General features: G+C 41.9%; 1 protein-coding gene across 3 annotated transcripts in view; it reads left to right on the top strand.

Moving 5' to 3' along the window:
- The window catches only part of SNTG2 (syntrophin gamma 2), a gene marked incomplete at both ends in the record, with an annotated part of 203,545 nt that overhangs the window by 86,523 nt on the left and 102,347 nt on the right, over positions 1–14,675 (top strand). For all 3 annotated transcript variants that reach the window (XM_080910387.1, XM_080910389.1, XM_080910388.1), the window contains 3 exons: positions 603–646; positions 748–789; positions 11,766–11,853. In XM_080910387.1, the coding sequence (XP_080766513.1) occupies positions 603–646; positions 748–789; positions 11,766–11,853 (174 nt within the window). The remainder of the gene's footprint in view (positions 1–602; positions 647–747; positions 790–11,765; positions 11,854–14,675) is intronic.

Here is a 14,675-nt window from a genome sequence, read left to right as displayed (position 1 = left end):
CAGCTTTAGAACGTAGTACTTCCTTTTCAATGACAGCAATCTGTGCACATTCATGTCAAGGAGAGGGAGATGCTGAATGACTCCCGAAATTCCTTGTTTATTATCTGTGATGAAAAGTGTGAACCACACTTTCTACATACTTCAATCAAATCTGTCCTTAGAGGGGATGGCACTTATGCTCCACATCACAGATCTCTTAACATGCTTAAAATTGGTCATCCATCTAGCTCCCTGATGTCTTCCATTTTCCCATTCCCACATACAATTATGCATACACATATACACCCAAACTCATGTGCATATACAATGCACACAACACAGACTGGTATACACAGGTGTGTACATACAGGTACATGCATGTGAATGTACATTCCATACAACTCTGCAAGCATGCACACTTTCATCACTGTTTTCTCTCAACCACACTAACACTGATCTTCAAACACACCAAATAGAACGTGTTTGGGCACGGATGTACAAACATTTGCAGACACTGAAGCACATGGATGTAGTTCTTAGAAACACCACGTTGATTAGAGACTGCTGTAAAGAAAGGTTGCCAAAATCCCCTTAACGATGTTGGTGCTTTTGCAACCCTGCAGCTGACCAGACAGAGATGTTGTTCATAGGAGATGCTGTGCTACAGGTCAGTACCTTACACTTTAATGCTTAACTCTATTCCATCTTTAAACTTTAAACGTATTGCAGTCAACCATTATCCTCAAAACTCTTCATTTGTCTGTTCAGGTTAATGGCATTAACGTAGAAAATGCAACCCATGAAGAAGTGGTAAGTCTTATATCTCAGGGGGGCTATTTTTGGTATGTTATTTGCTTCTAAATATATTTTTCTATTAACCCATATTTATCTGAGTGTGTTCATAAACACAGACACACTTGGGACCTGCAGGTCTTCACAAATACTGAAGGAAATACATATGATTTTTTCTTATTTTAAATTCAAGGGCACAGAAATTCATGGATTACTTGACTTCCCATATTGCCTTAGAGGGTCACCTCAGGGCAAAAATCAAAGTCTCCCAGGCTTTACTTAAGGTCTGTCCAGTACCACACAGACCCCCACTGTACAGCGTTCAGTTTGGGACACATTGGCTCATTCCAGCATCTTAGTGTATAAAATGTATAATGTGGAAGGTTAAAGTGTTAGGTGGTTGATTAAGATGATGTGGATCAAAGGTATTCATAAGCAGTTGACCCCAAGGAAATGAATTTGAATCAGGCTGGGCTTTAAAGAGCAAAGAAATATGAGAGAGACACCTAATCTTGAGGCATCAAATCTAGTGTTTGGGCAGAGATAGAGTCCTACAGTGCAGCCATTCAAAGGATGGTGCCATGGAGCTTGTGTAATAAGGGTCTAGGTTGCACATGTATGAGCAAATATGGAGATTGCATTAAAGCTGTCTTGAGAAACAGGGTGAAAGAGGAGAAAAGTGGGGTGCTGCCAAAACATGCACAGGGTCTGAGCTGGCATGAGATGTGAAACCAGAGCAAAGAGCAGGAGAGAATATGAAGCAAGGGGCAGGCTTGAGTCCCTAAGAGACCATGAAAGGGTCCCTTTTGGGTCTCATTCTGTGTTGAAGTACAATTCAGATAAGCTCTTAGTTAGTTAGCATTTCCTATTGGGCATTCTTCCATTCATCCTTCCACTCCCGGTGCCTGTGCAGTAAGTCAACTCTATTCCTATGGAAGGCAAAGCTCCTCCCCACTTGCCCAGAGCCGAATTCACATGAAACCAGATGGAGTGTTTGCAGTGATTTGTGCCCAGATGAAGACCTGCTCAGCGCAAGCAGCCCATTGATTTATTAATGTCCTCACACAGGGCATATTTATTGCTGTTCCCTGTGTGCAAGGCTAGAGAGAGATTCACAAATGGGCAGACATGTTTCTTGGTCTTTAGAGATGAGTAGTTGGGCTTATGATCAGCTGGAGGAAGCATGCTCATTATTAGGTTTCCGGACTTAGTGATAATAAGCACTGATGTTTGTCTTCTGCAAAGTATGACTTTTTAATGATAAGAAAACACACTGTAGAGAAAGGCCATACATTTAACTTTTCAATTTTAGTAGTTTGTAAATAAAAATAGAAACATATATCTATGTAGATTCTATAAATGTTGTTATACCAAGATTTATTTGACATTAATATACTTTTATCAAATTTCATGTATACATTATTGTATGATGCAAAATAAATGACTAGAGCACTGTTAATGATATATGTAGACTTAGTTTGTCAGGATTGTAAGCGTCCTAGAGATGTCCCATTTGTAAAATACCCCATACACCGTACAATTTTCCTCTCTCAATCTTACAATAAATTCTGGTTTCAGTGCCTAAAGAAAAAACATCAGTTATGTTCAATGTAAAGAATTTTTCTAACATAAATATATTCCCAAGGTGACGTATCTGCAAGGTGAAGCTTAGACTGCTGGTTTGAAAAATCAACTGTGAATTGAAGTTGATGAAAATGTTTAAACATGTAAACATACAATTTAATAGGTGGTTTCTTCTTATAGCTCAGCGGTATGCTTCAGTCATGGTACTGCATAGTATTTCAGTAGCTAGCTATTGGACACAGCAACTTGTCCATACACTTGCTGTACAGAGTATGAGGTGTATGGTGCCTCAGAGAAAGAAAATTGATCGTTGTCATCATTCTGTTCTGTGTCCATTTCAATGCATTGCTTTACATTGTCATAGTTACAGAGTTCATTTATCATAAAAATACACTTTAAAATGTTTAAAAATACACTTATAGTAAAGCAAGTAGCTGTTTCCTGGAAGAAGTGAGCAGAAGAAAATAAATAATGGAAGCTAAAGCAGAAGTTATTGAAATGGTACCCAAGGAATGAGAAAGTTAAAACAGGAGCTGCCAATCATACAGTCATGTTTCGTACCCTCCCCCAGCTGTAATCAAGATATGTGGCTACTTTAAATATCTTACAACTGCTCAGAGAGACTTGGATCTAGACACAGATGCTTCAAGACAGTTGCTAACACTGAAGAGATTTCATTCCAGTTACAAGGGTTATGGATAATAAACAGTTCAATACTTAAGTCATGGCTACTTTAAATACCTTACCAGGGCTACTTAATTTGTCCATAACAGTTCCAGAAGTCCCTGAGCCAGCATGCACACACACACACACACACACACACACACACACACACACACACACACTCGCAAACCACTCCAGTGACTTCTCTGTAGATGTTCCCAGTCTAGAGGAGAAGAACCCCTCCACAACTCATGTTTAGAAATTGGCCCGTGTTACTTGGTTATATAAACAGTCATCTTCTCACTTCTCGGGGTAGCAGTCCAACAGACCTCCCCACTGTGCACTGACCACATTTCTATATCCAACCCCTTCTGGAGTCTTTATGATGGATAAGCCAAGCTGAGCTGGTAACATGAAGAGTAGACAATTGTTTGAACTTCCAGGCAGAGACATTCCAGCCACTGCCAGAAGGTGGATGAAGAATCTCAGAGTAGTTAGGAACAGATTTCAGAGAGCTGAGGGTTAGAGTTTGGAGGGCTGAGACCATACACACTACAGAAGTACTGAGAAGAAAAGAAAGTGGAAGGCTGATTCTTCCAACAGCTATAGAAAGCCAACGCTATAGAAAGCCAAGGCCACAGAGAGCTGCAGTCTCCGTCACTGCAAGAACTCCAGAAAACACTGAGACATACTTCTGGCTGCCACGGAGCTGTAACCCCAAATATGGAGGACCCCGTCACCCTGAACTCAGACTTGGATGAGCTTTTCTTTGTATATCTGTGATTTCAATCTGAACAAAAAGAAAAAGAATCCCGAATTGATAGTTCATGCTGCCCCAGTCACTCTAAGCATCATGCTGCTAATCAATGATTCATTAGATGCTACTAAAGACACCATGAGAAGATGTGTTCATGTATGTTTACCTGTGTGCAAACATGTGATATTATGTGTGTATGTGTATATGTGTATATGCATGGGAAATCTGTAGCAGAGGACCTGCTTTTAAAATTCCTGGGAGAAGCCAAACAACAGGGTTGACTCAAGAAATCCACCATTACAGCCAGTTATGGACTGCTGTCCTATGTGATGATCCTGTCAAAATATGCAAGGAAAAATGACCCACTCTTGAAAATTGCCTCATCTTTGTTCGAATGACACAAAATAGGACCTGCTTCTTTTGAGCTGTAAAGAAAACATGAAATTGTTAAAAATATAGATCCAACTATAAAAGGTAAAAATGGGTCTACTTTATGCCTGATAATGATGAATACTCCAAAGAATATCTTCTTAGAAAATTAAAACTCGGTTGTCTAAGTTCATAGGTAGATGGCAATTGTGTGATGCAAAGAAAAAGAGAAGGTGGAAACCGCTTCAAAGTTTATAATTGTTCACAGAAGACATTTGATTTTCCTGTGGCTAGAACTTGTTCAGGTTTTACTTTATAATCTGCTTAAATGCAGTAACTAAACCAAGCAGAAAAAATGCACCTGATTGAAAGCAACAAAGCCTGGTGGATGTTAAAATTGTATTTATTTTCCAACGCAAATAACTAGTGATTCAGCATCACGAAAAACACGGTGGACTCCCAATGCCTGTAGCCACTAACATGAAGTTGGTTGCTACTAAAACAAGAACTAAGCATGTGCCTCATAAGTAGATGCCTGTGTTTAAAATAAGTCAGGGTGAAAAAGGCTGAATACAAGCTAGAAACTAGTTGTGAAAAGGTATAATTGTGGTTCTGTTATGAAATGATTCAAGGTAATTAAAAAAAAAATACTCCTTACTGTGTTTAAACAAAGCCAGGAAATCCTCACCATCACAGTGGTTCTTGCTATCTATTCACCTCAACAATGACATATCAAAGGAAAGGAATCATTTCCCCTGTCTGGTTGTTGAGCTAATGAATGTATCGGGGTTATTTACAACATGAGTGGCTCAAGGGAAGCTGCATCTACATCATGTGGAACCCCTCTGCATGGGTGATGACTTGTAACACATAAGCACCCAGCTGTCAGGAAGCTTCTCCAAAGAGATTTCCTCTCCCCTCTGCTGCTTTTGGGAGAGGACGGTTGTGTTATCCTTTTCTGAAACTGCCAGGTCTTTTATGTTTCTTGGAGCTTCCTTCATCATCCTGAAGAGAAAATTTCCCTTAAGGGAAATATCTACAGAATAGTGGGAAGCAAGGAAGTGAACCTGAAAGTCGGGTGGCACCAGTCAGTCTAGAACTGAGAACACAAAAATCGACCACATAGCATGGAGAAGGCAGGAGGAGTGAAAAGACTAGCCAGACTTCGTAGCCATGTGTGGTGTCATACTGCATTGATCCCAGAACTCAGGGGGCAGAGGCAGGTGATCTCTGAGTTCAAGACCAGCCTGGTCTACAAAGCGAGTTCCAGGAGAGCCAGGGCTACAGGGAGAAACCCTGTCTTGAAAAACAAATACTACTACTACTAATAATAATAATAACAATAATAATAATAACAATAATAATAATTAATAAATGATCATATAGAATTAAATTAGAAAAGCTGATTATGAAATATTAATGATACATAGATGTGTTGAAAAATAGTGTTGAGAATATAAAGTGAAGGGAGTCAGTAAAACAAACATCATACAAAATACAGATGGATATGACACTGGTCAATCTAACACTTCATCAAAATTAAAATACTAAAGCATTAAGTGAAAACTAGATTACTTTTTCCTGTATTTATAAAAATGGACTTTCCTGTTTGCTCAGAAGCACAATGCTGTACTCACATGTGTGCATATATGCACACACACACACATACACACAGCACAAACATACACACACAAACACACCACACACACATACATGCATACACCATAAACACACCACACACACACCCATGCATTCTTGAAACTCTAAGATAGTTTGACCAAAATGTTAGTAATTTAAGGACAGGGTGGGTTTCAGGGTAAAGGCTCAGAGCACTAGGGTCCAGTGTACATGCCAACCATCTTTTATGGTTTGTACTTGTTAACCACAACAGTACAAATGGAGTATGTCTTCACTGTGGCAGCAAGTAGGTAGCCACATGGTTGAAGTTTGTGTTTGAGGAAAGGGCTTTGCAGAGTCACACTACTTTGAGAAGGAGACAGTAAGTGTATATCTGGTTTTGGAAGCTGGAGCTTGTCAGTGAATGTTTGAAAAGGGACATTCACTCAGGTGAGGCACTGAAGGAATGAAGGGTGCAGCATTCAGATATAAGCAAGGACAGCAGGGTTTTCCAGGCAGACCAATACAAAGACAGGTATGAAACACACTGGAATGGACTGACAGGAAGGAGCAGGGAGCAGCCAGGTTAAAGGTACCAGGAAAATCAACTTGTGTGAGCTATAAAGGTTAGGAATTCTGCTTTACTGGACTGGATATAGTGAGTAGACATAAAGAGGCAGACATAAGGAGGGGTTGAAGAGCAAGCAGAATTTTAACAGTATTTTGCTATGAACAGAAAAGTAGAAACATCAGTGGCGTGCACCAAGCACACTTTCTCCGGCACAAGGTGCTTGGATATAGTGCATCTGGAAGAGCCCAGAACACAATGAATGTGGTCAATAACGGAATAAGTGGGGTGCAGCTTTCAGAAGGCTGAGTGGCTGTCTGGGATGAAGCAGAGGCAGATCTTCCTCTGAGAGGCATAGGTTGACTTAGAGTGAGGCCAAGCTGTGAGGTGGCAAGTCTGTTGCTGGGAATACAGGGCACACCATTCACATAAGCACTGACTCGAGATCTCTGTGTCATCAGATGAGTAAAAGAGATGTCACCTTGGGAAAGGGAGGAGGGGCTAGATTCTGAAGAGTCTGTATTTATGAGAGCCCAGACGCAGCCACAACTCCAGACAAGAATGAATTGAAGACATTTCTTCTGGGCAGGGTACCCAGCCTGGGTCACTCTAGGGTCTCAATTTGTAGGGCAGAAATCGAAGTCACTTAGATCAATTTCAATTTAATTTGGTGTAAATCAGCTCGGGAAGTGGGGTTACTGAGAGACTGTGCAGCCCGTTGACAGTAATCACGCCTTTCCTGCACTCTGATGGTCAGGGTGAAGATGAGGTGCAGCTCTGTGAACAGACCTTTGTGTTCAGCTGAAGTCCAGGCTGGCATATTGCTCACCCTTCCATAAGGTGGCTACCCCTTGGTTTCTATGCTCAGAGAGCACCAGCTACTGGAAAGGGGGAAAGGCCACATTAAGTCTGACTTAGCTCTGCTATCAAAAATGTGATGTGTTTACAAGGAAGTGAGCTAGGGTGTTTCCTATGGAGGCTCCACGCAGCTTTGTCTCTCGGAAGGATAGAATTTCCCAGACCATGTAGAATCTCCCTTATTCTCCAGAGGCAGAGAAAAGTATCATGGATGCCCTTCTACCTCTTTTATGGGTGTTGAATCCTGTGCTGCAGTGCTAGGGATAAAAGGTAGAAGACCCTCAAAGTTCACTTCTTTTAGTTGACTTCCTGTGGTTCACTTAATAAGGGAGAACTGCAGATTTAAATAAAGCCTCATGATTGTACATACAGGTTGGTGTCCTGATGTTATAATTAAACTTGAGTATCTATAACTACATTTTCACATAGTTACATTTGGATTGAACAAAGCAATATAGGAAACAGGTAAACTAATTTTATTTTAAAAATTTAAAAATTTGTGTGTATCAATGTTGTGTGTATTAGTGTATATTAGGATGTGTGTGTGTATGTGTGTGTGTGTGTGTGTGTGTGTGTGTGTGTGTGTGTGTGTGTGTGTAAGCATGAGTCTAAGTCTGGAAATATGTGTATATGTAAGGGTAAAAGTTTGTATTTATTCCCTATAATACCCATGTGGAATATTTGGAATACATGGAATATTTGAAGTAGTTTAAGCCACAAAGGAAGCTTAGCATAGATTTTCTCCAGTCAAAAAAAATTAACCTTGTTTGTAAGGTTTTCCCATTTCTATAATATCAACTTTTAACCAAGTTGAAACACATGAAAATATTTCAAATCATAAAAGAAGCATGAACAACATTGAAACATTTCTTATGTCAGAATTTATGAGACATAGCTTAGCAATACCTGTGGATAGAAAGGAGCTTCTAACACAATCATGAAGGTTTTTAAAAAAAAATGAAGAAAAAAAGGAAGGAAGGAAGGAAGGAGGGAGGGAGTGAGGGAGGGAGGGAGAGAGGGAGAGAGAAAGAGAGAGAGAGAATTAATATGACCAAAGATGTGACAAAGAAGATGAAGGAGCAAGTTTACAAAGCAGCCTGAGCAAGTGAGGGAAGCACAGTTAACAACAGGGGTGTTAGTGTGTTGGTTGGATTCCTCCTGCAAAGACAACAGACAAGGTCTGTGAGCCAGGGGTCAGTGAACAAACCCCACTGCCGGATCCACTCTGCAAACCTAAACCAGGCACATTTTCGAACCAGACACATGAATCCAACAGTAGCCAGAAACTCACGAACCTCTGATGTTTGTTTTAGGCAAAGAAAGCAATCAGCCAGAGTCCAGGGCACGTATCCATTACTGAAAAAAATGGAGAAAGTGGACGGAATAATCTTCTGGTGCCTCGTTCCTGCATGTCACGGGAACTGATGGACTCACTGTGTGCTCAGTGGGCAAATGGGCACCAGTGAGCTTTTACAGATAAAGCCAATTGCCCTTTAACAGATAATTGCCCTTGAGATCTGAGGCAGGACTTCACTGTGACTATTTCTGGAAAGGTACAAACTTCTTCACAGTGGCCTGCAAGGTTGAAATGGTGCTCAAAGGTTTGCACCTTTTAAAATGCATGTTCTTCCATCGCATTTTAAATACTTTTTGAATTCGAAATTGTGCAGTCACTCTTCTGGGGCTGCCCCATGTCTGCTCATGTAGGGCATCCACTCATGTCCCCAGAAATGTGGGGGACTATAAAGAACATGACACTGAGGTCCCAGAGCCCTCGATTTGGGTCATCATCAGTCTTCTTGATAGCAGAGTGCTGTGTCCATTTAGAGGTGGGGCCATTGGGAGGTGACCACATTAGAGTGCCTCTCTCCATGGTGCACATATAGTTGTCCTGCTGCAGGACAGTATTTCACAAGAATCAACCCTTATGACAGAACCCAGACCCCGAGAAGGAAACTTTAGTGTCTAGTTCCTTTGTGTCTGGATAATCTGAGAAGATAGCTTTGGGTGTTAACATATAGGAAATGTCCCAGATGGTATAGAAGTATAGGGAAAAAAATTATTATGTGGAAACCTCCTTAAGACAGCTTACCTGTGAGGTCCTGGATAGAAATCAGATATGAAAACTGTAGCTTATAGCAATGGCCCCAGCGAGGTATACACTACAATCTGGGATGTGTCCCCAAGCAACAGTCCCCAAGGAACGGCAACAATTACAAAAGGTAACTAGTGGCTGCTGGCAGAAAGGAGCTGCTGTCAGTACAAGGCAGTGATCTGCCAAGGAAGAAACAAGCTGTAGATTGTTGTAAACACAACAGCGCCCATGGCCAGTACTGATTTATCTTTCCTGCTCCACACACAGGCTTTGACCTAGAAGAAAGTAATGGCTAGTAAGTCAAGACTTGTCTCTCACCCACACATTATCCTGAAAGATCGGAGCGATGTGAGCACTTTGAGATTTAAGAAATTTTTTAAAAAGTCACTAACTTTTAATTAAAGCTCTTGAATATTTCAGGTCATACAGCCATGGTCTTCCAGATGGCTCTGTTATTCTCAGGCAAAATTATCAAGATACATATAAACTCGTATAAATATGTGATCACACATTTTAATGTTTCAAACCAAACTGGTTCTGCTGAAGGCTCTAGAATTAATTAAGGAGATTCACATTTTATTTTATTTAATAATTCAACAGGGACACACATACTTGCACAAACATGCAGAGCAAACTTTACCATGGCAGAGCCACAGAACCACCATAGCCTGCCTAGACTGTGTGGATATCAGAGAAAGCTTTTCAAGGTTGTAACAACCTGGCTTCCACACACCTCAACAGTTCCTGTCCCTGTTCTTTAGAACTAAGCTGCACTGAGTTCTTGGGACCAGGGCATCATTATGGCTATCCACTCATGAGCCTCCCTGGCCATTTCCTGTCCAGAGAGAAGAAAGATTTACAAGGCAAACCCTTCACTGCAGCAAGAGGATATACAGCTACACGCACTTTTCCCATCTGTTCCTGGACTTTGCTTGCCAAGGAAAGATAGTCACACTTTCTTGGACTGGCCAAGAAGTGAGTGTAGACAGGTCCACCTCCTGGGATACATGCCAAGCAAGGAGAAGCCTCCTCCCTGCTCAGTTCAATATATCCTTGCTTGGTGCAAGACCCACTTCTGTTTGTACTAATAGTGCTTTGAAGACAGAGAGAAAACATTTAGGGACTGGGACCTGTTGCAGGGGAGATAGTGACATGTCCTTCCTTAAGCACAGTTTCTGTGCCCTTATGTAAGCAGCAGGTCAACACATGCTATGGAGATAGGGAGGTGGGGTCAGGTTGACTCAGCCTTACCCTTGGGTAGAACTAAGAAAGTTTGAGGCAAGTTAATACTCAGGGTCTGGGTAGAGAGAACATATACCTGACACATCTGCAGTGTGGATACTGTTAGGACATGGTCCTGGAGGCAGCATTAAGGGGAGAGACATCCAAATTTTTGATGAGAGCAAACAGGGTCAGGGCAGGGCAGAGCTTCAGCAATTCTAATGGGAAAGGAATAGTGTGTGAGGCCATGGTCCATAAAGTCCTAAAGACAGTCATGTCATGGAGTAAAAACCGGTGAACACAGAGTGTCCGGTCAGTTCAGAAGGTCTGGCTAACTCAGGGTCTAGTCAGCTCACAGGTCAGATAAAGCTAATTGGGGCAGCCACGCCCACGAAAGACATACCCAGAGGTGATCGTCCAAGGAGCTGGTTGATGAACCTTTGATGGTGAAAGTTTGTAGTCATGCATATCATGGGACTCCAATCAATCCTAATAAGCAAATATATAGCATGTAGACCAACAGTGTTTTACACTTGTCTTGTTTTTCGAGACAGGGTTTTTCTGTGTAGTCAAGGCTGCCCTGAACTTGTTCTATAGACAAGGCTGGTGTTAAACTTAGGTGCCTTCACATCCTGAGTATTATGATTAAAGGCATGCACCATCACTGCCTGGCTAATAGTATTTTAATAAAATAAACGTAAGCACAAATGTATTGTGTACAAAAAGCTGACCTTGGGTTCCCTTAGAAATGGATATGAGATGTGTGACTAAAACCAAACCCACATGAGTAGTTTGAGATTTCAGCAGAGAGTGTCACATCACAGATAATGATGCCTGTCATTTTCCCCAGTTAAGGTGATAGTTGACCTTTGAAATTATATGGTTATGTCACGGTCACTCAGCCAATGTGTCTTTTGCCAGTGTCTGACATTTGGCGATTTGTATCAACAAATTGACTTCTCATGCATGAGATCTTACTTTCTGGTATATTAAATCATTTAACATGAAGGGACCCTTGCCCTGTGGATTAACATGGCTGCTTTTGATGTTCACACACTCGTAGCCAAAGTGCAGGTGCTGTGCACTCTTAGATATACATAGCCAATTGTCTTTACCCCAGTTTAGCCCTATGGAGTTTCTGTATCTCAAAGATAACTCCAAAACAAATTCTTAACAATCAAGAAGGATTTATAAAGACTTCATGCTTCCCTTGCATCTGGCTCTTCTGTGATGGTGAAGTGTTGTTCTCACCTTCTGAACAGGTGCATCTTCTGAGAAATGCTGGCGATGATGTCACCATCACTGTTGAGTATCTCAGGGAAGCGCCCTCATTTCTGAAGCTGCCTTTAGGTAAGTGCGAAGGGGTGGAATCCTAGTGTGTTGTGGAATTTTCTTGTTCCCCGAATTATCTTTCCACATATCTTGGAACAGTCCATATAAATCATTTTCCAAATGAGAGCTCAGAAAGAAAAATGGTTTAGACAAACAGAAGCCCAACAGGTCCCTAAAGTACTCCACACATCATCATCAGAAGCAAACAACTCTGTGCCTTTCTTCACATGAACTACCTGATACTGTGTTTACCTTCATACACACATATATTCACACACATATACACATTCTCACACACATTAACACACATACATACTCACAGACTCACACACTAACACACACACACAAGCACACATGCACACACAGTTATCTACACATATATCCATGTGCATATATGTCAAGTGGTTTATATTCATAATACCTAGGTTGATCTCATATTAAGTATACAGCCCAATCATGTTAATGTACATATTCAAGTGTCTAGTGTGATGGGAGCAGAGCTTGTGATACTCTTCTATACTTAATAAATCAAGATTGTGATAAATATCAAGCCTGGAAAAGTGCTTTGCTGAGCACTGTTTGTGACTTTAACTTTTCTCCATAGCTGATTACATTTAACAGAAGGTCCTGCCCTTTCTTTGAGTAGCAGTACAGGTGTGGGCCCTCTTGAATGTTGTCTTCTATTTCTAAGAAAGATGTGAAAGACTATACTTAGCTTCCTTAGAGTTGTCATTTGCTGGTGCAAGTGCAGGGGCAGCAGACAGCCCAAGGAGCCTGCCTGGCCTCAGGCAGCTTTCCTTTCCTACCCTGACTTACTCTCCCATTCATATTCTTTCGGGAAAGGGTGACTCTTCTCTGGTCCATTCTGGTGCCCACTCACTCTCCTCCTCTCCCATCCCTGTAAACCTGTTCTTGGCATCTTTCTTATTTACTGTGCAAGTGGACTGAGTGCTGCTTCTGAGGCCTATTGAGCTATAGATGCTGACCACACAACCCATTCCATGCTCTATCAGAAGAACCATTGGACTCAGACTTTCCTGTTACCCTCTTTTTCCTGGAACCCTTGAGCCTGTCATCTTCAGGGAACACAGGGAGTGGCTGTGATATTTGCTATTCTTAGAGAAATTGGTACCCAGCTACTCTATAGACGTGTGTGAGAGGTGCTACCTTCCTTGTGTCCATGGAGACCACCTTGTGAAATGAAGGAAGAATAGCAGGGGTGATGTGGAAGAGGACATGGAAAGGTTTCATGAGATGATGGGAGGATCCCAGAGTAAGGAAAGTAGATACAAAAAGACAGATCCAAACCTAGAAGGAAGATCACAGCTGTCATTGTGGAATGCCATGGATGATGCTAGCAATGGTCCTATGGGCACAGAGACAGGAATGTGATATATGATAGATCAGAGTAACCACAGATCAGGATGAGCATCCTACAAGCTGCTCAGATGGTGTGGGGAGGACATGGGAGGTGATGCAAGACTCTGTATTTTGTCAGTGCCACTAGGGTGATTTGGAGATAGATAGAGAGAGAGAGAGAGAGAGAGAGAGAGAGAGAGAGAGAGAGAGAGAGAGAGAGAGAGAGAGAGAGGAACAAGAACACAGTAGAGTGACAAAAGAAGGCAAATATGAAAATGGGGAGAAAGTTACGAATAATAATAGACAGTATCAGATGTGACCAATTTCATCAACTCAGAGAGTGATGTCAAGAACATGTTTTGGTAGTTGGGAAGCTGAGTCAGTAAGTATGGCCCATTGGATGTAGACAGAGGCTCTTTAAACAGCATGTGAAGTAACAGTGTGCCTATCAGAGTGGGGTCCAGTTGCTGTGGATGTGATGGCATGTAGACTATGAAGGACAGAAATGTGCCCTGATGGAAAATGGGTTAAAGAAGAGGCCTGTGTTTCTCTCTGCTCCATGTCTATAACAAAACACTAGGGAGGATAACCCTATGAAGGATGTTTGGGTTGTTTAAATGCAGTTGGTTGATAGTCATTTGAGCCTGTGACTTTGAGCCTATGGGAGCCCAGTAAAACATATGGTAGTGGCATCTGCTCATATTGGTTACTGGGAATCTCAGAGAGAGAGGGAGAGAGAGAGAGAGAGAGAGAGAGAGAGAGAGAGAGAGAGAGAGAGAGAGAGAGAGAGAGAGAGAGAGAGAGAGAGAGAGAGAGAGGGAAGGAGGGAGGGAGGGAGGGAGGGAGGGAGAGAGAGAGAGGGAGGGAGGGAGGGAGGGAGGGAGGGAGGGAGGGAGGGAGAGAGAGAGAGGGAGGGAGGGAGGGAGGGAGGTAGGGAGGGAGGGAGGGAAGGAGGGAGGGAGGGAGAGAGACTTGGAAGGGCTTAGAGGGCCAAGGACACATCACCTGAACTTTTCCCTCTAAGTTAGACTTTTCAAGGGGGAACATGGCTAAGATTTTTTTGACACAAGAAAATATAATAAAATAAAACCAAAAAAAAACCCCTATTATATCAAAGTTGGATACAGTAACACAAGAGTGGGGAAGAAAAACCCAAGATCAGGCACAAAAGTCAGAAACTCATTTGTTCACACATTTTGGAGCCCTGTAAACTACTAAGCTAAAAGCTATGGTATTATTCAGGACATGGTAGGACCCATGTAAGCCCTGTGCTTGCTGCTTCTGTCTCTATGAGTGGATTTGCACCTTGAAGAGTTGATATAGAGGGCCTTGTTCTTCTGTTGTCCTCCATCCCTCTGGCTCTTACCCTCTTCCTGTCTTCTCTTCTATCTGGGATCCCTGAGCTCTGAGGGGAGGTATTTGATGGGGCCCTCCTACTTAGACACTCTCTTTGTGTCTCTTCCTAATAGATCCCCTATCTA

This window comes from Micromys minutus, assembly GCF_963924665.1.
Source record: "Micromys minutus genome assembly, chromosome: 1".
In the NCBI taxonomy this organism is placed as follows: domain Eukaryota; kingdom Metazoa; phylum Chordata; class Mammalia; order Rodentia; family Muridae; genus Micromys; species Micromys minutus.
The sequence above is the reverse complement of the archived record's forward strand: the minus strand, read 5'-3'. Positions and strand labels throughout refer to the sequence as shown.